Here is a 17,747-nt window from a genome sequence, read left to right as displayed (position 1 = left end):
TCTATAATAGAGAAATATATATTTATATATAATATATAAATATTATATAGTAGATAAATATATATCTATAATATATATTTATCTATAATTTATTGTCTATAATACATATAAGATAATATATATAATCCATAATAGGTAAATATATATATTTATATATTTATCACATATATTTATATAAGTAGAGCATATATATATTTTTAGGTAGAGCATATATCTATATATTTAAGTAGAACAGAGTAAAGGGGATGATATAAAGACATATATATGTTTACTGTATATTGATATTCTTAGCTTCCTTTATAATTAACCTTATTGCTCTTTTAATGTATGCTGAAAGGTCTTGCTTTGGAGTTAACGAGTTTTATAATTGCAAATGATCTTTTTTGTTTTCTAAACATTTTTAAGATGCTTCCTTAATTAATTCCAATAAAACATAGTGATACATGACCAAACAGTTAATGTTATGAACCAGATATCCATATCCATTTTGGGTTTCCCTGACACAACTTGGATCCTGACAACCACAAATATGTAAAAAAAATTTTGATTTGATTGATGCTTCAAGGTTCGACTCAAGTTCTCTGGCCTTCATAAAGCCTGTCTACCTACTCCAGAGGTTAATATTTTCCTTCTTTGTCTAAATCTAACCCGAAAACATAATATGGCACTTGGCTTTCTATACACTTAAAGGAAGAATATGTGCAGTGAACTTCTCTATTTAAAAAATTTTTTTCTTGATTAAAAAACATTCATGCCATTGCAGAAAATTTACAAAATAAAGAGAAATACAAAAAAGAAAAGAAAAATATTATCTAAAATCTCAACACCCAGAAACATAGATATCTTAAGGAATTTCATTTCCAGTCTTTTTTCTAAGGCATGTACATATAAATAGCATAAAATTGGGATCACAATGACTTCTTTTTCACTTAATGTTATAGCCTGAGCAATTCCCCATGTCATCAAATATTCTACAAAATATGATTTTACCATCTACTTGAGATTTCACCACAAAGGTAAACCAATTTATTTAATATTCTCCAACTTTTACATACTTTTCCCCTTACAAATAATCTCTGTGATAAAGATCCTGAATTTAAGTAGCTGTTCATATTGTTAATTTTTCCTTCAGTTAGCATTCATAAAATCAGTGAATCAAAGATTATGAACCTTAAAAAGCTCTTGGTATATACATTGCCCAAACACTTTCCAGAAGGTCTGCATAAATTCAACCTGCCACCAGTAGCTTTGTGGTTGCCCATTTCACTGTGTTCTTGATGCTATTAAGTATTAGCTTTTCAAAAAAATTTTTGCTAATTTGAAGAGGGGAAAATTATTATTTTTATATTCAGTTCTTTGATTATGAGTTAAAATATTTTTAGAGCTTCATTAGTGTCTATTGGTCATTTTTCCACTGAGATTTTAATTTAGTGTTTTCTTAATGATTTGCATAACTTTGAATATTGTTATCGATATCTTTGTCATATTTGTTATAAGTATTTTACTCTAATTCACTATCTTTTATAATTGCTTGATATGCAAATGTACTATATTAATAAAGTAACATCAATTAATATTCCCTTTTTGATGATTTCTATTCTTTATCCTTAGAATATCTTCCCCCAGTCTGAAGTATTCTTTTCTAGGTTCTTATGGCTTCAGGTTTTACATTGAACTTTTTAATCACAAGGTAATTTCTAATGTTTAATCAAGTGATCCAGTTCAATGTATTAAATAAATTCTTCTCTGAAATGCCATTATCATGTATCAAATTCTTACAAGTCACAGGTATGGCCCCTTAATCACTAAATCCTCTTGGTTTTTCCACTTAAGCACATCTTATTATTTAAAAATTTTTATTACGGAAGTTTTCCAAATGTACATAGTAGAGAGAATAGTAAACCACTCATTACCTAGCTTCAGCAATTACTAATATTTTATCAATTTTGTTTCATCTATCCTCCCAAATTTTCTTTTTTCTTAGAGTATTTTAAAGTAAAACCCAGACCATGTCATTTCATCTGTAAATGCTTTGTATGTATTTCTAATAAGGACTTTAAAATAAATAACTACCATGCCATTTTCATACCTAACAAAATTAGTTTTGCCTTAACATTTAGTCCACTAAAAATCTCCCAGATTTTTTTAATAGTTGGTTTGTCTGAATCAGGATCCAAATAAAGTCCACACATTGCATCAGATTGGTTTGTTTTTCAAATCTTTCTTATAATGTAATAGTTCGTACACTGCCACCATCATCCTTCCTTTTCTTTTCATGTCATTGATTTGTCTGGAGACACTGAGTCATTTATCCTGTGAGGCAGCCTATACTCCAGACCTGGCTAATTACTTCCTATGGTGCTATGTAATTTGTCCCTTTATCACTTGTATTTCCTATAAACTGGTGATTAGAGCTAGAGGGTTGATTATACTCAGATTCAGTTTTTTAGGCAAAAATACTTCATTGGTGATATTATATACTTCCTATTGCATCATGGCAGGAAGTGTTTATGTCAGTTTTCCTTATTTTTATTTACAGTGTGTCTAAATTACGTCAACCTGATCCCTCATTATAAAGTTCCCTGTCAACAATCACTTAATCGTTTAGCATCCACTGATAATGGCAGCTTACATTCATCAATCCATTAGTCATTGCAAAACGGTAATTTTTCTCTTAGAATTCCTTCTACTTTCTTCTATAAGGAGGAACTTTCCCTCATGAATTATTTGGTTACTGTGATACAGTTCATATAGAAACTACAAGATAAAATTAGATTCTTTCCCTTTATGAATGTTCAGGGTGAGCTGGTCCTTAGCAACTTTCTTTTTTTCTTTTTTTTTTTTGAGAAGGAGTCTCGCTCTGTCGCCCAGGCTGGAGTGCGGTGGTGCCATCTTGGCTCACTGCAAGCTCCACCTCCCGGGTTCATGCCATTCTGCCTCAGCCTCTCGAGTAGCTGGGACAACAGGTGCCCGCCACCACGCCTGGCTAATTTTTTTGTATTTTTAATATAGACAGGGTTTCACTGTGTTAGCCAAGATGGTCTCGATCTCCTGACCTCGTGATCCGCCCACCTCGGCCTCCCAAAGTGCTGGGATTACAGGCGTGAGCCACCATGCCTGGTAGTCCTTAGCAACTTTCAAAGTGATCAATAGGCTAGGCGTGCGGTGACTCAAGCCTATAATCCTAGCACTTTGGGAGGCCAAGGTGGGTGGATCACCTGAGATCAGGATTCAAGACCAGCCTGGCCAACATGGTGAAACATTGTCTCTACTAAAAATACAAAATTAGCCGGGTGTAGTGGCAGACGCCTGTAGTCCCAGCTGCTCAGGAAGCTGAGACGGGAGGATCACTTGAACCCAGGAGGCAGAGGCTGCAGTGAGCCGAGATTGTGCCACTGCACTCCAGCCTGGGTGACAGAGGGAGACTCCATCTCAAAAAAAAAAAAGTTATCAGTGAAGACTTTTTTTTTTTAAACAAATCCAACATTTATAAGAATCCACTTCTCAACTTAAAAACAAAAAGATGTAAAACATTTTCATACCGCTTCTCTTTTAAGGTTCATGTTCATTTCTTCCATATTAGTATCTGCATGCCCATGTACTGATCGACCATGAATGTAATATCCAAAACATTTGTGGGATAACAGAAACACTGATATCTATAAAAAGAGAATAAAAAGAAGCAATTAGCATCTCATCTGCAAAACAATAAAAAATTAAGTTTTCCTTAAAATTGCTTTCTTTTTCCCAAAATAATGAAGATTGTATTCTTGGGAAATATATAAAGAGGATAACAAAGTAATCAAGGATAATAAAGTTTTTTTTTTGTTTTTTTTTTAAGTGTTTGAAAAAGAGACTGAAGATATTTTCCAAGAAAGGGAGAAACAAGTCTGGGCAACATAGGGAAACTCTTATCTCTACAAAAAAAAAAAAAAAATAGCCGAGTGTTGGTGGTGCACACCTGTGGTCCCAGTTACTTGGGAAGCTGAGGTGGGAGGATTGCTTGAACTCAGGAGGTCAAGGTTGCAGTAAGCTACCATTGCACCACTGTACTCCAGCCTGGGTTACAGTGTGAGACGTTTTCTCAAAAAAAAAAAAAAAAAAAAACAAGAAAAGAAAAGAAGAAACAGGATTGACATACGAAGAATTTTCAGGGGTACTGGAATGAATGAACTACTTGGTAGCATAAGAAATTCATAATTAAGAAACTGCAAATAAAGATGAAAAAACAGGCTGGGCACAGTGGCTCACACCTGTAATCCCAGCACTTGGGCAGGCTGGATCACCTGAGGTCAGGAGTTCAAGACCAACCTGGCCAACATGGGGCAATCCCATCTGTACCAAAAATACAAAAAAAAAATTAGCCCAGCATAGTGGTGCACACCTGTAATCCCAGCTACTCAGGAGGTTGAGGTATAAGAATTGCTTAAACCTGGGAGCTAGAGGTTGCAGTGAGCCAAGATGGTGCCGCTGCACTCCAGCCTGGGTGACAGAGCAAGACCGTTTCAAAAAAAAAAAAAACAAAGATGAAAAAACTAAGGCAGTAAGTATTAACTTGTAGCTCATTATAATTATCTCTGGAATTAACAATCAGTGGAAAATTGGCCCAAAAAATCAATTATACCAAATCACTTTTAAAGCCTCTCTTAACAAACTCATGACCTTTAAAAAGGGAAAGTAACAGTTGCAAGATGAAGTCAGAAACTACTTACATTACCCATACAGCATAAATCAACGAACTGTCGAATTTTATCTTCTATAAATCTCTCATAAAAGACAGCAAAGAACACGACCTGAAACATTAAGTCAAGTTTATGCTTATTAGCTTTCAGGATTTTAATTTTCTTTTTTTTTTTTTTTGAGACGGAGTCTCGCTCTGTCGCCCAGGCTGGAGTGCAGTGGCGCAATCTTGGCTCACTGCAAGCTCCGCCTCCCAGGTTCACGCCATTCTCCTGCCTCAGCCTCTCCGAGTAGCTGGGACTACAGGCGCCCGCCACCACGCCCGGCTAATTTTTTTGTATTTTTAGTAGAGACGGGGTTTCACCGTGGTCTCGATCTCCTGACCTCGTGATCTGCCCGCCTCGGCCTCCCAAAGTGCTGGGATTACAAGCATGACCCACCGCGCCCGGCCCAGGATTTTAATTTTCTTTTACGACCACAGTGTAGCATCTTAAGAAAAAAAAAGTTCCAACCAAAAGCACAGTGGCCTTTAACAGTTCCTATGTGATAAAGTCCTACTTGTCATTTCTGACTCTTCTGTCAAAGGGAGGAGGATTTTAGAATTGTGTTGAGTCATTGCGGGAGCCTATTTTGAGTTTCGAAAACTTTTCTGTGTCATTAAAACAAGCTATGACAAATACGTGAGAAGAAAGAAAAAGTCTTTTAAAAATGTAGGATAAATCAATGCATCGATGGTCAGATTTATGTTTGGTTTTGCAATTTTGCTCATTTAAATTCCAAGACATGAGAAAATTCTCTACTTTTCAAATTAATTTTCTCTGCCAGAACAGCACATAAAAAGCATATATCCAGTATTCTGACTACAAAGTATTAAAAATTCATATGGAATGGTTTCCTGTGTTTTCTTAGATTTAATACTAGAAACAGAAATTTTATAAATAAAAATTTTACAAATAAAAATTTTACATGGTACATCTTTTTAGACACGTTTCAGAAAAAGATAAAATTTCCTAACTCCCCTATTTAAAGCTGTCTTCACTATCCCCCATTCCTATCTTCCACTCCCCTCCCTTCTATTTACTCTCTATCTCATGTCCCTGCTGATTCTCTTCACAGCACTTGGCACAATCTGTCATTTGTTCCTGTAACAGCATATCCATAAGCTCAGCACAGCATCCAGTACATAAAATGCACTCAAATATGTGGATGAATAGATAAATGAATCTACACCAGCCGACTGCTGAAAATGTTTTCCTACATACTCTATATACATATTTTAAACCTCTTTAAAGGATGTGAAAAACAGCAATATTCAAGGTTTAAAAATTAAAAGACACCACTTAAAAGCTGAAGAGGCTGGGTTTAAGGAAATAAAAGGAGTGAACAATTATTAGAATCAAGGAGAGTTTAGACAAATTTATAAAACTGTAACAGGTTGTTAAAGGAATCCTTAAGGATTCTTGACAAATATATAAACACTGATCATTTTAGAATATTACCATGGAGAGAAATGCTTTACCATCCAGCTGACAGCAAAGTGAGAAGCAAAGAATGAAGTTAGATGGTGGTGTCTGAGATTGCTAGGCGCTGTCCCAACAATCCTTTCTCCTTAGTAACAGATCCCTTCCTTGAGCAGGATATACTGCTGCCCAGTTGAAAGATTCTAGTGCAGCTAGGTGTGGCCATGCAATTAAGTTCTAGCCAAGAAGTTGAAAGGCACTTCTGAAAAGGCTCTTAAAGAAAAGGTGAGCTTACCTACTTCAATTCCCTCCTGTAACTTCACTGGCTATTGTGGACCATGAAGGGACTGTGGAGATGGAAGTCCCTTGTGGCTGGGCAGAAGGACAGGCTTCTGGGTCCTGACAGTAGCACTAAGCCACCATTCCACTCCAGTCCTGTACTTTGGACCTCTGCTTATCTCTTTCATGGGAAAGACAAGGTTCTCTTTGATTTCAGCCACTCTTATTTTGATTTTGGTTGTGTTATATTCAACCAAATATGAAAAGCTTCAGACGATATTGCTTTAGACTCTCTACATCCAGATGAATCTGATATACTCACAAAATATATCAGTATATTGTACAAAATATTTCCTTACTACTACATTGATGATAAACATCAAACCCCATACTCTTTTGATTCTATCTTGTTTCCAATTCTAATATGTTTGTCTTCTTTTTCTAGTTGTCAGCTGTCCTTTACTAACTCTATTCCTGTAGTTTCAAGTTTGAGTAAGTCTCATCAATTTAAAATAAGTATATATTTAAAAAGTTAATCCACAGATTACTGAATACCACCACCTGGACCTAATTCTCTAAGAATAAGCTCTCTTAAAAATATTTCAAATCTGGCTCACATGTGTAACCCTGGCACTTTGGGAGGTTGAGATGGCAGGATAGCTTGAGCTCAGGAGTTTATGACCAGCGTGGCCAACATGGTAAAACCCCATCTCTAATAAAAACACAAAAATTAGCTGGGCATGGTGGCAGGCGCCTGTAATCCCAGCTTCTTGGGAGGCTGAGGCAGGAGAATCGCTTGAACCTGGGAGGCGAAGGTTACAGTGAGCTGAGATCACGCCACTGCACTCCTGCCTGGGCAACAAGAGTGAAACTCTGTCTCAAAAAAAAAAAAGAAAAGAAAAATTGCTGGGTGTGGTGGCATGTGCCTGTAGTCCCAGCTAATCAGGAGGCTGAGGCAGGAGGATTGCTTGAGCCTGGGAGGTTGAGGCTGCAGTGAACTATGATTGCATCACTGCACTCCAGACTGGGAGACAGGGGAAGACTGTCTCTAAAAACAAAAACCAAACAAACAAAAATATCAAAAGATCCTTAAAAATAGGCTGTTTTAGGTAGATAGCTATTAGCCAGCTATAGGAAGTTAAAACTGGTCTCTCTAGAGGTCCTATCTTCATGTGCTGATTATAAAAGTTAAGGAAATTTTAAAGTAAACAGAAGGACTCTTTCTGTTTATGAGTATCTGAAAGTTAGATGCTTGCTGCTGCTTCTTTTTTTCTTTTCTTCCTTTCGTCTTTTTTTTTTTTTTTCTTTATAGCCTCTACTAGATCCATGGGACCTGAGGCTAAAAAGACTTATTTTTACTTTCAGTCATTTAAATAAATATTTCAAGAAAAACTCCACAAGGGGTACGAGCAATTTGAGTGAGGTTTCATGATCTATAAATAAATGTAAACAATAAGTTATGTTTCAAGAAAAAAGAACATATTTAGGGTAGCTTATCTGTCCCTGTATTTACACATAAACTAAACTAAAGAGTCTGTCCTATTACTATAAAGCTGAGGACTCTCAAAGGCCCTTCAGAGCCCCACTATCGACAAGAACGTGAACTCTGAAATCAGGCTGCCTGAGTTCAAATTCCAGTTCTGTCAGTTACTAGTCACATGACTTCAGGCAATTTTTTTTAGCCTTCCTGTGTCTCAGTTTCCTCACCTATAAAATGAGGATAATAACAGAGCTTATCTCTGAGGGCTATTATAAATATTAAGACATTATTAGGTATAAAGCAATTACAATTGTCCTTTAGTATGTTGGGATTGAGTCCAGAACCCCCAAGTATACCAAAATCCACCCATATTCAAGTCCCACATTCAGTCCTGCTGGAACCCATCTATACAGAAAGTTGGCCCTCTACAGATGCAGAATTTGCATTCTGTGAACACTGTATTTTCTACTCTCAATGAGTTCAGTCAAACAGTTCAACATGGGGTTGAACTATTTGAGGATCAACAGTAATTACACTCGATCTTAGCCTAAAGGCCAAGAAGTGATGGATCAACAGTAATTAATTAGTACAGTGACTAATACAACATAAGAATTGACTATTGGCTGGGTGCGATGGCTCACGCCTGTAATCCCAGAACTTTGGGAGGGTGAGGAGGGTGGATCACCTGAGGTCAGGAGTTCAAGACCAGCCTGACCAACATGGTGAAAACCCATCTCTACTAAAAATACAAAAAGAATTATCTGGATGTAGTGGTGGGAGCCTACAGTCCCAGCTACTCAGGAGGTTGAGGTGGGAGAATTGCTTGAACCTGGAAGGCAGAGGCTGCAGTGAACCAAGATCACGCCACTGCACTCCAGCCTGGGCGACAGAGTGAGACTCTGTTTTGAAAAAAAAAAAAAAAAAAAAAGAACTGACCATTAGCTATTGTTCTTGTCACCTTCTTTCTGCTACAGAAAGAAGGATGTGGTCAATATTTGATGATAATCAGTAATTAGGCAGAGTTATAAAGAAGCAGTGTTACTAAGAAGTAACATTACCTATATAATTCCTTACCTGTATAATTCCAATGGCTAGCCAAAGAGCAGCAGACACTGCATATCTCAAAATGCGGCTATAAGGAGCTATGTAGCTAGGTGGGCTTCTAGAAAGACTAGAAGATGAGTCCATTAATGCTAAGTTCTTGAATCCCACAACCTGGAGTAAAAAGGAAAAGTAATAATTTAAATGGACATGGATAAAGAAAACTACTCTAGACTGAAAATAGAAAACCTCTCCCTACTCATCTTGAAAAACTAAAATATCCAAGTTCGTATAAAACAGTAGAAAATCTAGATAAAAATAATTATTATACAGTATTTTAACTACAAAGTATTTATTACATAATATTTAGTTAGCTCATTTGGCATTCTTCTCAATATGACTAAGGGCCAAATATAACCTTATTGTCATACACACTGACAAGACTAAAAATTTAATTAAAAGGATAAAACTTTCATCAGTAAACTACCAATGAGTGAAACCAACAAGTAGTATTTCATGAGTATTGACATGTGCCAGGCACTGTACTAAACATTTTTATACTTTAAAACAGTATATTGGCTGGGCGCAGTGGCTCACGCTTGTAATCCCAGCACTTTGGGAGGCCGAGGCGGGCAGATCACGAGGTCAGGAGATCGAGACCACAGTGAAACCCCGTCTCTACTAAAAATACAAAAAATTAGCCGGGCGTGGTGGCGGGCGCCTGTAGTCTCAGCTACTCGGAGAGGCTGAGGCAGGAGAATGGCGTGAACCTGGGAGGCGGAGCTTGCAGTGAGCCAAGATCGCGCCACTGCACTCCAGCCTGGGTGACAGAGCGAGACTCTGTCTCAAAAAATAAATAAATAAAATTAAAAAAAAAAAACAGTATATTACAAAATGTCTTCTAAAGGACATAAGTTCTTGAAAAAGGAATCTATATTGAAATACATTTGGTCCATCCGTTACACTCACCTCCATGCCTCCCACCCTTGTAAAATAAAGGCTCTGAGAAGTTTTACAGTAAAAGGTGCTACATGATTATACTGAATCCAATATTTTCCAAACTTACTTGACTATAAAACTTTTTCATGTAACACCTATTAAAGCTGAGGAAGCTCTTAAACACACACACACACACACACACACACTACTTAAGTAAAAAAAGAAAAGAAGTATGTGAGGTAACAGACAAACTAGCTTGATTTAGCCATTCCACAATGAATACATATATCAAAACACTGTATTGTAAACTATAAACATATGTAATTTTTATCTGTCCATTTAAGAAAAACCAAAATACTACTTCAAGTGAACTTTGGAAGTCTTGTTTGTATTATTTTAAAGCCCTAGGGATACAAACATTCTTCTACTAGTTTTACAAAAGGAAAGGAAGGGAAAGGGGAAAGAGAATGGAAAGAAAGAAGAAAAAAGAGGGAAGGCAGACAGACAGACCTAAGAGTTAATGATTTATATTCAATCTTAATTAAGAAGATAATTCCTGAGAAAACCTATTCCCATATAAACGGTTTCCATGTTAAGTCTTATACTCAGTACTGAATACTTCCTTTAATAATTCCAACCAAATCCATGAAATAACTGCAAATGTGTCACAAATATGTTGTGTCTTGTTCAGTTTAGCCCCAGCTCTTAGCACAGAACATAGTCTACAGTAAGTGTTCAATAAAAATTTGTTGAAAAATATCAAACTTATAATAGTGAATCTAATGCAGGGGAGAATATGGATCGGGGGTAGGGAGCTTTTTCAAAATATAGATACCTGGAGTTACCTCAAAGCTACTAAATCAACACATAGTCTCCAAGGGTGAGCCTGAGCATAGGTATTTTACAAAAAATCCCCAAAGGATTCTGATACAAACCAGTGGTTTTAAAGCTACTCCTTACACCTAGAGCAGTCAAACACACAGAGACAGAAAGTGTTATAGAATGGTGGTTGCCTGCGGTTAGGTGTAGCAGGGAATGGGTAGAGTTGTTTAAGGGGTATAGAGTTTCAGTTTTGCAAGATGAGTTTTAGAGATGAATGGTGATGATGATTTTGCATGACAATGTGAATGTACTTAACACTACTTTTTGTTTGTTTGTTTGTTTGTTTGTTTGTTTGTTTCTGATGGAGTTTTGCTCTTTTTGCCCAGGCTGGAGTGCAATGGTGCGATCTCGGCTCACTGTAACCTCCACCTCCCAGGTTCAAGCGATTCTCCTGTCTCAGCCTCCCGAGCAGCTGGGATTATAGGCATGTGCCGCCATGCCCGGCTAATTTTGTATTTTTTGGTAGAGAGAGGGTTTCTCCATGTTGGCCAGGCTGGTCTTGAACTCCCAACCTCAGGTGATCTGCCTGCCTTGGCCTTCCAAAGTATTGGGATTACAGGCATGAGCCACTGTGCCTGGCCAACTTAACACTATTAAACTCTACACTTAAAAATGCTTAAGATGGTAAACTTAAAAAAAGAATTGTGGTAAAATACATAACATAAAGGCACTCCTTTTCAATGGCTTCACAACAATATTTCAACCTTTAGAGAAATCTTCCACTGCCATGAAAACTTAGTTGGAATTATGTTAGTTTAATATTTATAAGGTACATGTAAGTTGCATATAATCACATCAAACGGTTTATACCTCCAAAAAGAAGAGGACAGTAAGTACTTGAAAGAGTGAATTAATTTTTCTCACAGTCTGAATTTCATTCCATTCATTTGCCACAAAATATGTTCTCCATATGCTTACAGGAACAGTGGCACTTCGTACACCACCCTCACCTGGTCAGGAAAATACAATGAGTAAAAGAGTTTTACCTCCTTTGCTCTGCAAGGGTAGCAAAAGAATTTTGGTACAAATGTTTTTTATTTGTTACCTTCAACAGCTTTAAGAACCTTTCCTTTAGGTCGCTCCCAATCAATAAAGAATACATCTATTGTAATCTGGGATATGAGCTTATGCAAAAATTGTAGTGCCTGAGAATGACATATAATAAAACACCTGAAAAAGTACCAGCGTTAAGCCTGCTTATAAAACCAATATTGACTCTTTAAGAAACATACTGTTATCACAAGAACATATAATTTTATGAGTGAATTCACATGAAGTTATAATACCACTAAGGGATCATTAGAAGCTCATCAGATAACCTGGAATCATCAAATTCACAGAATTTTCATATACATATTAATTTACCTTCCCTTTTTATTTTTCTTTAAAATAGGAATATGAAAAGAGGAGACATTTTTCCTCCTCCTCACATAGGAACTTATATCATTGACTCTTTCCCAAAGATTCTAGAAGCACACTTTGTTTTGTAGATCAGCTGACTTCTTTATAAGTAAAGATATTTTCAACTATAGTTTGTTTTTCCTAATTAAAGTTTTCAAATGCCCTGTCTTTTTTTTTCTATTTCTGCTATTCAGATTTCTGATTTTTAAAGAATGTGCTGTTGAAACACATCTTTCTTATTTATAGAAGCAATATGTTTAAACTGAGGCATTCTTTCTAGTTGCTGCATTATTCATCAAATAAAGGATAAAAACCTAAGTATGGGATACTTCACTTCAAGAATCTCCCAGTCAGTGGGAAAAGCAGACACTTAATACTCACAGTAAAATAGGATAAGGACTACCAAGAGGCATATAAAGAGATTCACGTACATTGATGGAGAACACTGAGTTGGGGATTGGGGGGCCATAGAAGAAAGGAGCAAAGGAATCTGGAGACAGACAAAACAACTTTTAAGATCTCAACACTTTATCCAGAGTGGTACATTTTACCCTTAATTAATGGAGACAAAATTCATGCCTGAAGACATTTTGTCCCATTGTGATGTATCATCAGACTTTAAAGAAAGTTATATACTGAAATATCATTTTATCAAATAAGCCATACAAATTTATGGCTTCTTTGAAAAAAATATTTAAGGCAGATTTTCAGACTGAGCATCTACTATAAATAAAAGTAAATTTACCACATAAAATAATTAATGCTTTCTTTCAAAACCAAAGTGAATTTCACGCCAAAGATTTTTGAAAGCATTTTAATTTTAAAGACTTATTAGTTGATTAGCAGGCCTTTTAAATTTGGTAACCTGTCCTTTAAAACTTACCTTCAGAGCAAAGGCACATCCAACATAAGTGACAAAACGTTCTTCCTGAACTGGCATTGGTAGCAAAACAGAGACAGACTTCTGTGCCTATAATAAAAATTACTTGATTAAATATTATCACACAAAGTTTTTTTTTTTGGGGGGGTGGGGGAAAGGAGGGTCTCAGTATGCTGCCTGGGCAGGACTCGATTCTGGACTCACAGGATCCTCCCACCTAAGTCTTCCAATTGAACAAGGTTTTTACTAAGCACAATTTATAAACCAAAGAAAGCATAAAAGAGGAAGATAGTGATGTAATCGATAAGCTCAGCACACTCAAGGAATGGGGAGTTGGGCACTTTTCTTAATACTGTTGATCAAAAATTCTCTCAAATAAAAAGTTCCTTTATAAAGAAAGCTTTCCAACTATTCAGATATTGGCAGTTGGAGTAAATTCAGAAACTCACTCACTTTGAAGAAAATAAGCCAGTAAAGACCTGTTCCCACTGTGATGATAAAGAAAACATTGGCCAGATCACCAGCATAGTACACCAAGAATTTCATAACTGTCTGCAATTAAAAAAAAAAGAATTACAGCTGTTTAAGACTCCATGTATATACCACTTTTAGTAACACTACCACTTTTATACATCATCCACTCCATTTCTTAAGCCTGAAGCCTTGTTTCACATATCCCCATATGATCCGGCTATAAAGACCACCTGTTTCCTCTTCCTTGCTACCTTTTGGTTCCTTACCTTTCTGGCCATTCCTGGTAGCCTCTTTTTTCAAGTCTTCTCATCTTTCATTATCTAAGAAAATTGAACTGCTTCCTAATTTTCTCTTAGTTGGGAATCCTCCCTTCTAATCCCTCCTCCACACTACCACCAGAGTTAGTTTTCTAAGATGTAAACTGGATTGTGTCACTCCCCTTGTTAAAAATGAACAACTCCTCACTGCAATATAAATTCCTGATCCACAAGGTCCTTCACAATATGGGCCAAAATTAACTTTTTAGCCTCATCTGCCAGTTCCAGCCATGTAGTCAATGACTAACCACTCCATACGTTCATCTCGAATACTCTGTGGAATAAAATGGGCATTGTTTTACCAAATATTCTTCTCTTCCTTTCTCTGGTAAGCTCTCATGATTTCTGAGAGCACAGACTATGTCTGTCTTTGCTCACTATCACATTCTCCAGCTCCTGGTAGAGTGCCAGACACTTAGACAATAGAGATTCAGTGACTATTGTGGAATGAACAGATAATCCCACTTAAAGTTCACTTCTCTAGGAAGCCTTTCTGGACTATCCCAAGTAGTAAATCAAGTCCCCCTGCTGATTCCTTAGCTCACTGGCTTTGGAATCAGAAAGATACTTTGGTTAAAGCTACTCATGTTCTTCATCAGCAAAATGGAAATACCTATTACTGAGTTGCAAAAATCAAGTGAGTAGAAAATTTAACCTTTGCCTCAATTTCATCACCTGTAAAATGCAAATAATAATAATAACCGAACTTCAAAGAGCTACTGTGAGGATTAATTACATACATAAAGCTTTAAAAAGTGCCTGGTACATGGTAAATATTTTTTAAATGTTTAATAAAAATAAAAGGTTAACCATGAAGTGAAAGTATAAAGTTAATAGAATAAAATGTGGACTATCTTTGTGATCTTGATACAGGGAAGGTTTTTCTAAACAAGATCTGAAAAGCACGTATCATAACATGAAAAAAATTCAGATATGATGATATCAAAACCAAAAGTTTCTGGCCAGGCATGGTGGCTCATGCTTGTAATCCCAGCACTTTGGGAGGCTGAGGTGGGCGGATCATGAGGCCAGGAGTTCGAGACCAGCCTGACCAACACGGTAAAACCCTGTCTCTACTAAAAATACAAAAATTAGCCAGGCATGGTGGTGTGCACCTGTAATCCCAGCTACTCAGGAAGCTGAGGCGGGAGAATTGCTTGAACCCGGGAGGCAGAGGTTGCAGTGAACCAAGATCGTGCCTCTGCACTCCAGCCTTGGCGACAGAGTGATACTCCGTCTCAAAAAAACAACAACAAAAAAAAACAAAAATGAAAACAAAAACAAACCTGAAAGTTTCTGTTAAAGAAAGGACTACGTGGATAAAAATAACAGATGGGCCACATATTTATTTGGTCATATATTTCAACATCAGAAACCAAAAAGGGGTTACTATTTAGAAAATACAAAAAAAATTCTTCAAATAAACAATAACTGGAAACATAATAGAGAAATGGGCAAGGGATATAAACAGGCAGTTCACAGAAGGAGAAACCCAAACGATTAAAATGTATATGAAGAGTACAGAGAAATGAAAATGAAATAAAGGATGACATACTACTACATGCCATGAGATTGGCAAAAAATGAAAAGGTTGGAAAAATATCAAGTGTTGCCAAGTATGTGCAGAAATAAGAAGAGCATTGCTGGTGGGAATATAGACTGGCATACAGTATGGTGGGAAGAAAATGAGGTACGCATATACCATATGACCCAGCAATACTTATCCTAATTACATACCCCAGAAAAATTCAATGCAACTTTTTTACTTATCCTCTAGTTGTGTCTTATGAGAAGGATCCAGAATGGTCAAAAGATAAAAATATTCTTAAATAACTCCTGAGATTATACCTGTAAATCAATCATGGGACTCCCAATGCGCCTCTTCCATCCTGCTGTCTTCAAAAGAGATGCTAAAACAGCTAGCCCACCCAATACACCCAAAGCAATCTAAAAAACAAAAGAACAATTGAGAATTTATGTAATTTCTCTCATCGGTGTTCAAAAGCACTGTGAACAGAAAGTAAGGAAGTGCTCAAAAAAATGGTGGGGTGGGACATGTTGAAAGGACACAGGAGTTGGCCGGGCACAGTGGCTCACGTCTGTAATCCCAGCACTTTGGGAGGCTGAGGCGGGCGGATCATGAGGTCAGGAGATCGAGACCATCCTAGCTAACACGGTGAAACCCGTCTCTACTAAAAATACAAAAAATTAGCTGGGCATGGTGGCGGGTGCCTGTAGTCCCAGCTACTTGGGAGGCTGAGGCAGGAGAATGGCGTGAACCCGGGAGCAGAGCTTGCAATGAGCCACTGAGATCGCGCCACTGCACTCCAGCCTGGGCGACAGAGCAAGACTCCATCTCAAAAAAAAAGAAAGGACACAGGAGTCAAGTTGGAGGAACTTGTAATGGCCAAATCTGGGACAATTTGAACAAGAAAACAAATAATAATATATTATAATTACTAGAATAAAATAAATATGAGTTCACACTGATTTAAAAATAAATAATTGAATAAATAATGTGAGCAAAGGGAGAGTTTCTCCTTATAGTAAAGTTCCAAATTAACAAATAAAAAAGTAATTAGGGAAACAGAAAATCACCATCAGGCAAATATCACAGTGAAACTTTCTGCAGGCAAAATCATCAATGGATGCTATTTAATAAAATTAGAGGGCCGGGCATGGTGGCTCACGCCTGTAATCCCAGCATTTTGGGAGGCCAAGGCGAGTGGATTGCCTGAGGTCAGGAGTTCGAGACCAGTCTGGCCAACATGGTGAAACCCTGTCTCTACTAAAAATATTAAAAAATTAGCTGGGTGTGGTGGTGTGTGCCTGTAATCCCAGCTACTAGGGAGGCTGAGGCAAGGGAATTGCTTAAACCAGCTAGGTGAAGGTTGCAGTGGGCCGAGATAGCACCACTGCACTCCAGACTGGGCGACAGAGTGAGACTCCATCTAAAATAAAATAAAATAAAATTAGAGGGCCGGCCGGGCATGGTGGCTCACCCCTGTATTCCCAGCACTTTGGGAGGCCGAGGCAGGTGTATCACCTGAGGTTGGGATTTCGAGAACAGCCTGACCAATATGGAGAAACCCCATCTCTACTAAAAATACAAAAATTAGCTGGGTGTGGTGACGCATGCCTGTAATCCCAGATACTCAGGAGGCTGAGACAGGAGAATAGCTTGAACCCGGGAGGCAGAGGTTGCGGTGAGCTGAGATCATGCCATTGCACTCCAGCCTGGGCAACAAGAGCAAAACTCCGTCTCAAAAAAAAAAAAAAAAAAATGAGAGGGGGAGAATAAGAAGAAGCAGGATGTTTGCATAATTTCAAAGAATCTCCCCCATGAGATACTTATTTTTATTTATTATTATAGCATCGCTTTGGTGGCATCTTTGCCAAAACTATATGAACTCAATTTGATCATGGGAAAATACCAGACAAACCCAAACTGAGGGCCAAAATAATGGACCAGTACTCTTCAAAAGTGTTAGGGTCATGAAAGACAAAGAAAGACTAAGAATCTGTCACACATTGTAAAACACTAATGAGATATGACAGCTAAAAGCAATATGTGACCCTAGATTGGGTCCTGAAACAGAAAAAAATTCAATAGTGAAATTCAAATAGTATGTAGATTAGTTAATAGGACTACATCAATATTAATTTCCAGATTGTGATCATTGTACTAAGGTTTTGTATGCTAACATTAGGGGAGGCTGGGGAAAGAATAGCTGGCAAATTTGTTTTAGCAACTTTCTTGCACATCTGAAATTATTTAATTATAAAATACACCGTATATATTTTAATAGGTTAAAATAAACTTACATCTGTCTGGACATGTGCTTCTCCATGATCCATTTCATATGTGACTGAGAAAGAAACCTGATATTTAAAACAAAACAAATTAGCTATAC

General features: G+C 37.1%; 1 protein-coding gene across 1 annotated transcript in view; it reads right to left on the bottom strand.

Moving 5' to 3' along the window:
* Positions 1–17,747, bottom strand: part of TMEM67 (transmembrane protein 67) — a 62,085-nt gene that overhangs the window by 8,154 nt on the left and 36,184 nt on the right. The window contains exons 15-23 of the mRNA XM_032760049.2: positions 17,659–17,715; positions 15,682–15,780; positions 13,496–13,594; positions 13,046–13,132; positions 11,807–11,906; positions 11,572–11,711; positions 8,974–9,114; positions 4,713–4,793; positions 3,543–3,659 (exon numbers count right to left, since the gene is read on the bottom strand). Of these exons, the coding sequence (XP_032615940.2) occupies positions 3,543–3,659; positions 4,713–4,793; positions 8,974–9,114; positions 11,572–11,711; positions 11,807–11,906; positions 13,046–13,132; positions 13,496–13,594; positions 15,682–15,780; positions 17,659–17,715 (921 nt within the window). The remainder of the gene's footprint in view (positions 1–3,542; positions 3,660–4,712; positions 4,794–8,973; positions 9,115–11,571; positions 11,712–11,806; positions 11,907–13,045; positions 13,133–13,495; positions 13,595–15,681; positions 15,781–17,658; positions 17,716–17,747) is intronic.

The sequence above is a fragment of the Hylobates moloch genome, unplaced genomic scaffold (genome assembly GCF_009828535.3).
Source record: "Hylobates moloch isolate HMO894 unplaced genomic scaffold, HMol_V3 SCAFFOLD_9, whole genome shotgun sequence".
NCBI lineage: Eukaryota > Metazoa > Chordata > Mammalia > Primates > Hylobatidae > Hylobates > Hylobates moloch.
Note: the sequence above shows the minus strand (reverse complement) of the source record. Positions and strands in the feature narration are given on the sequence as shown.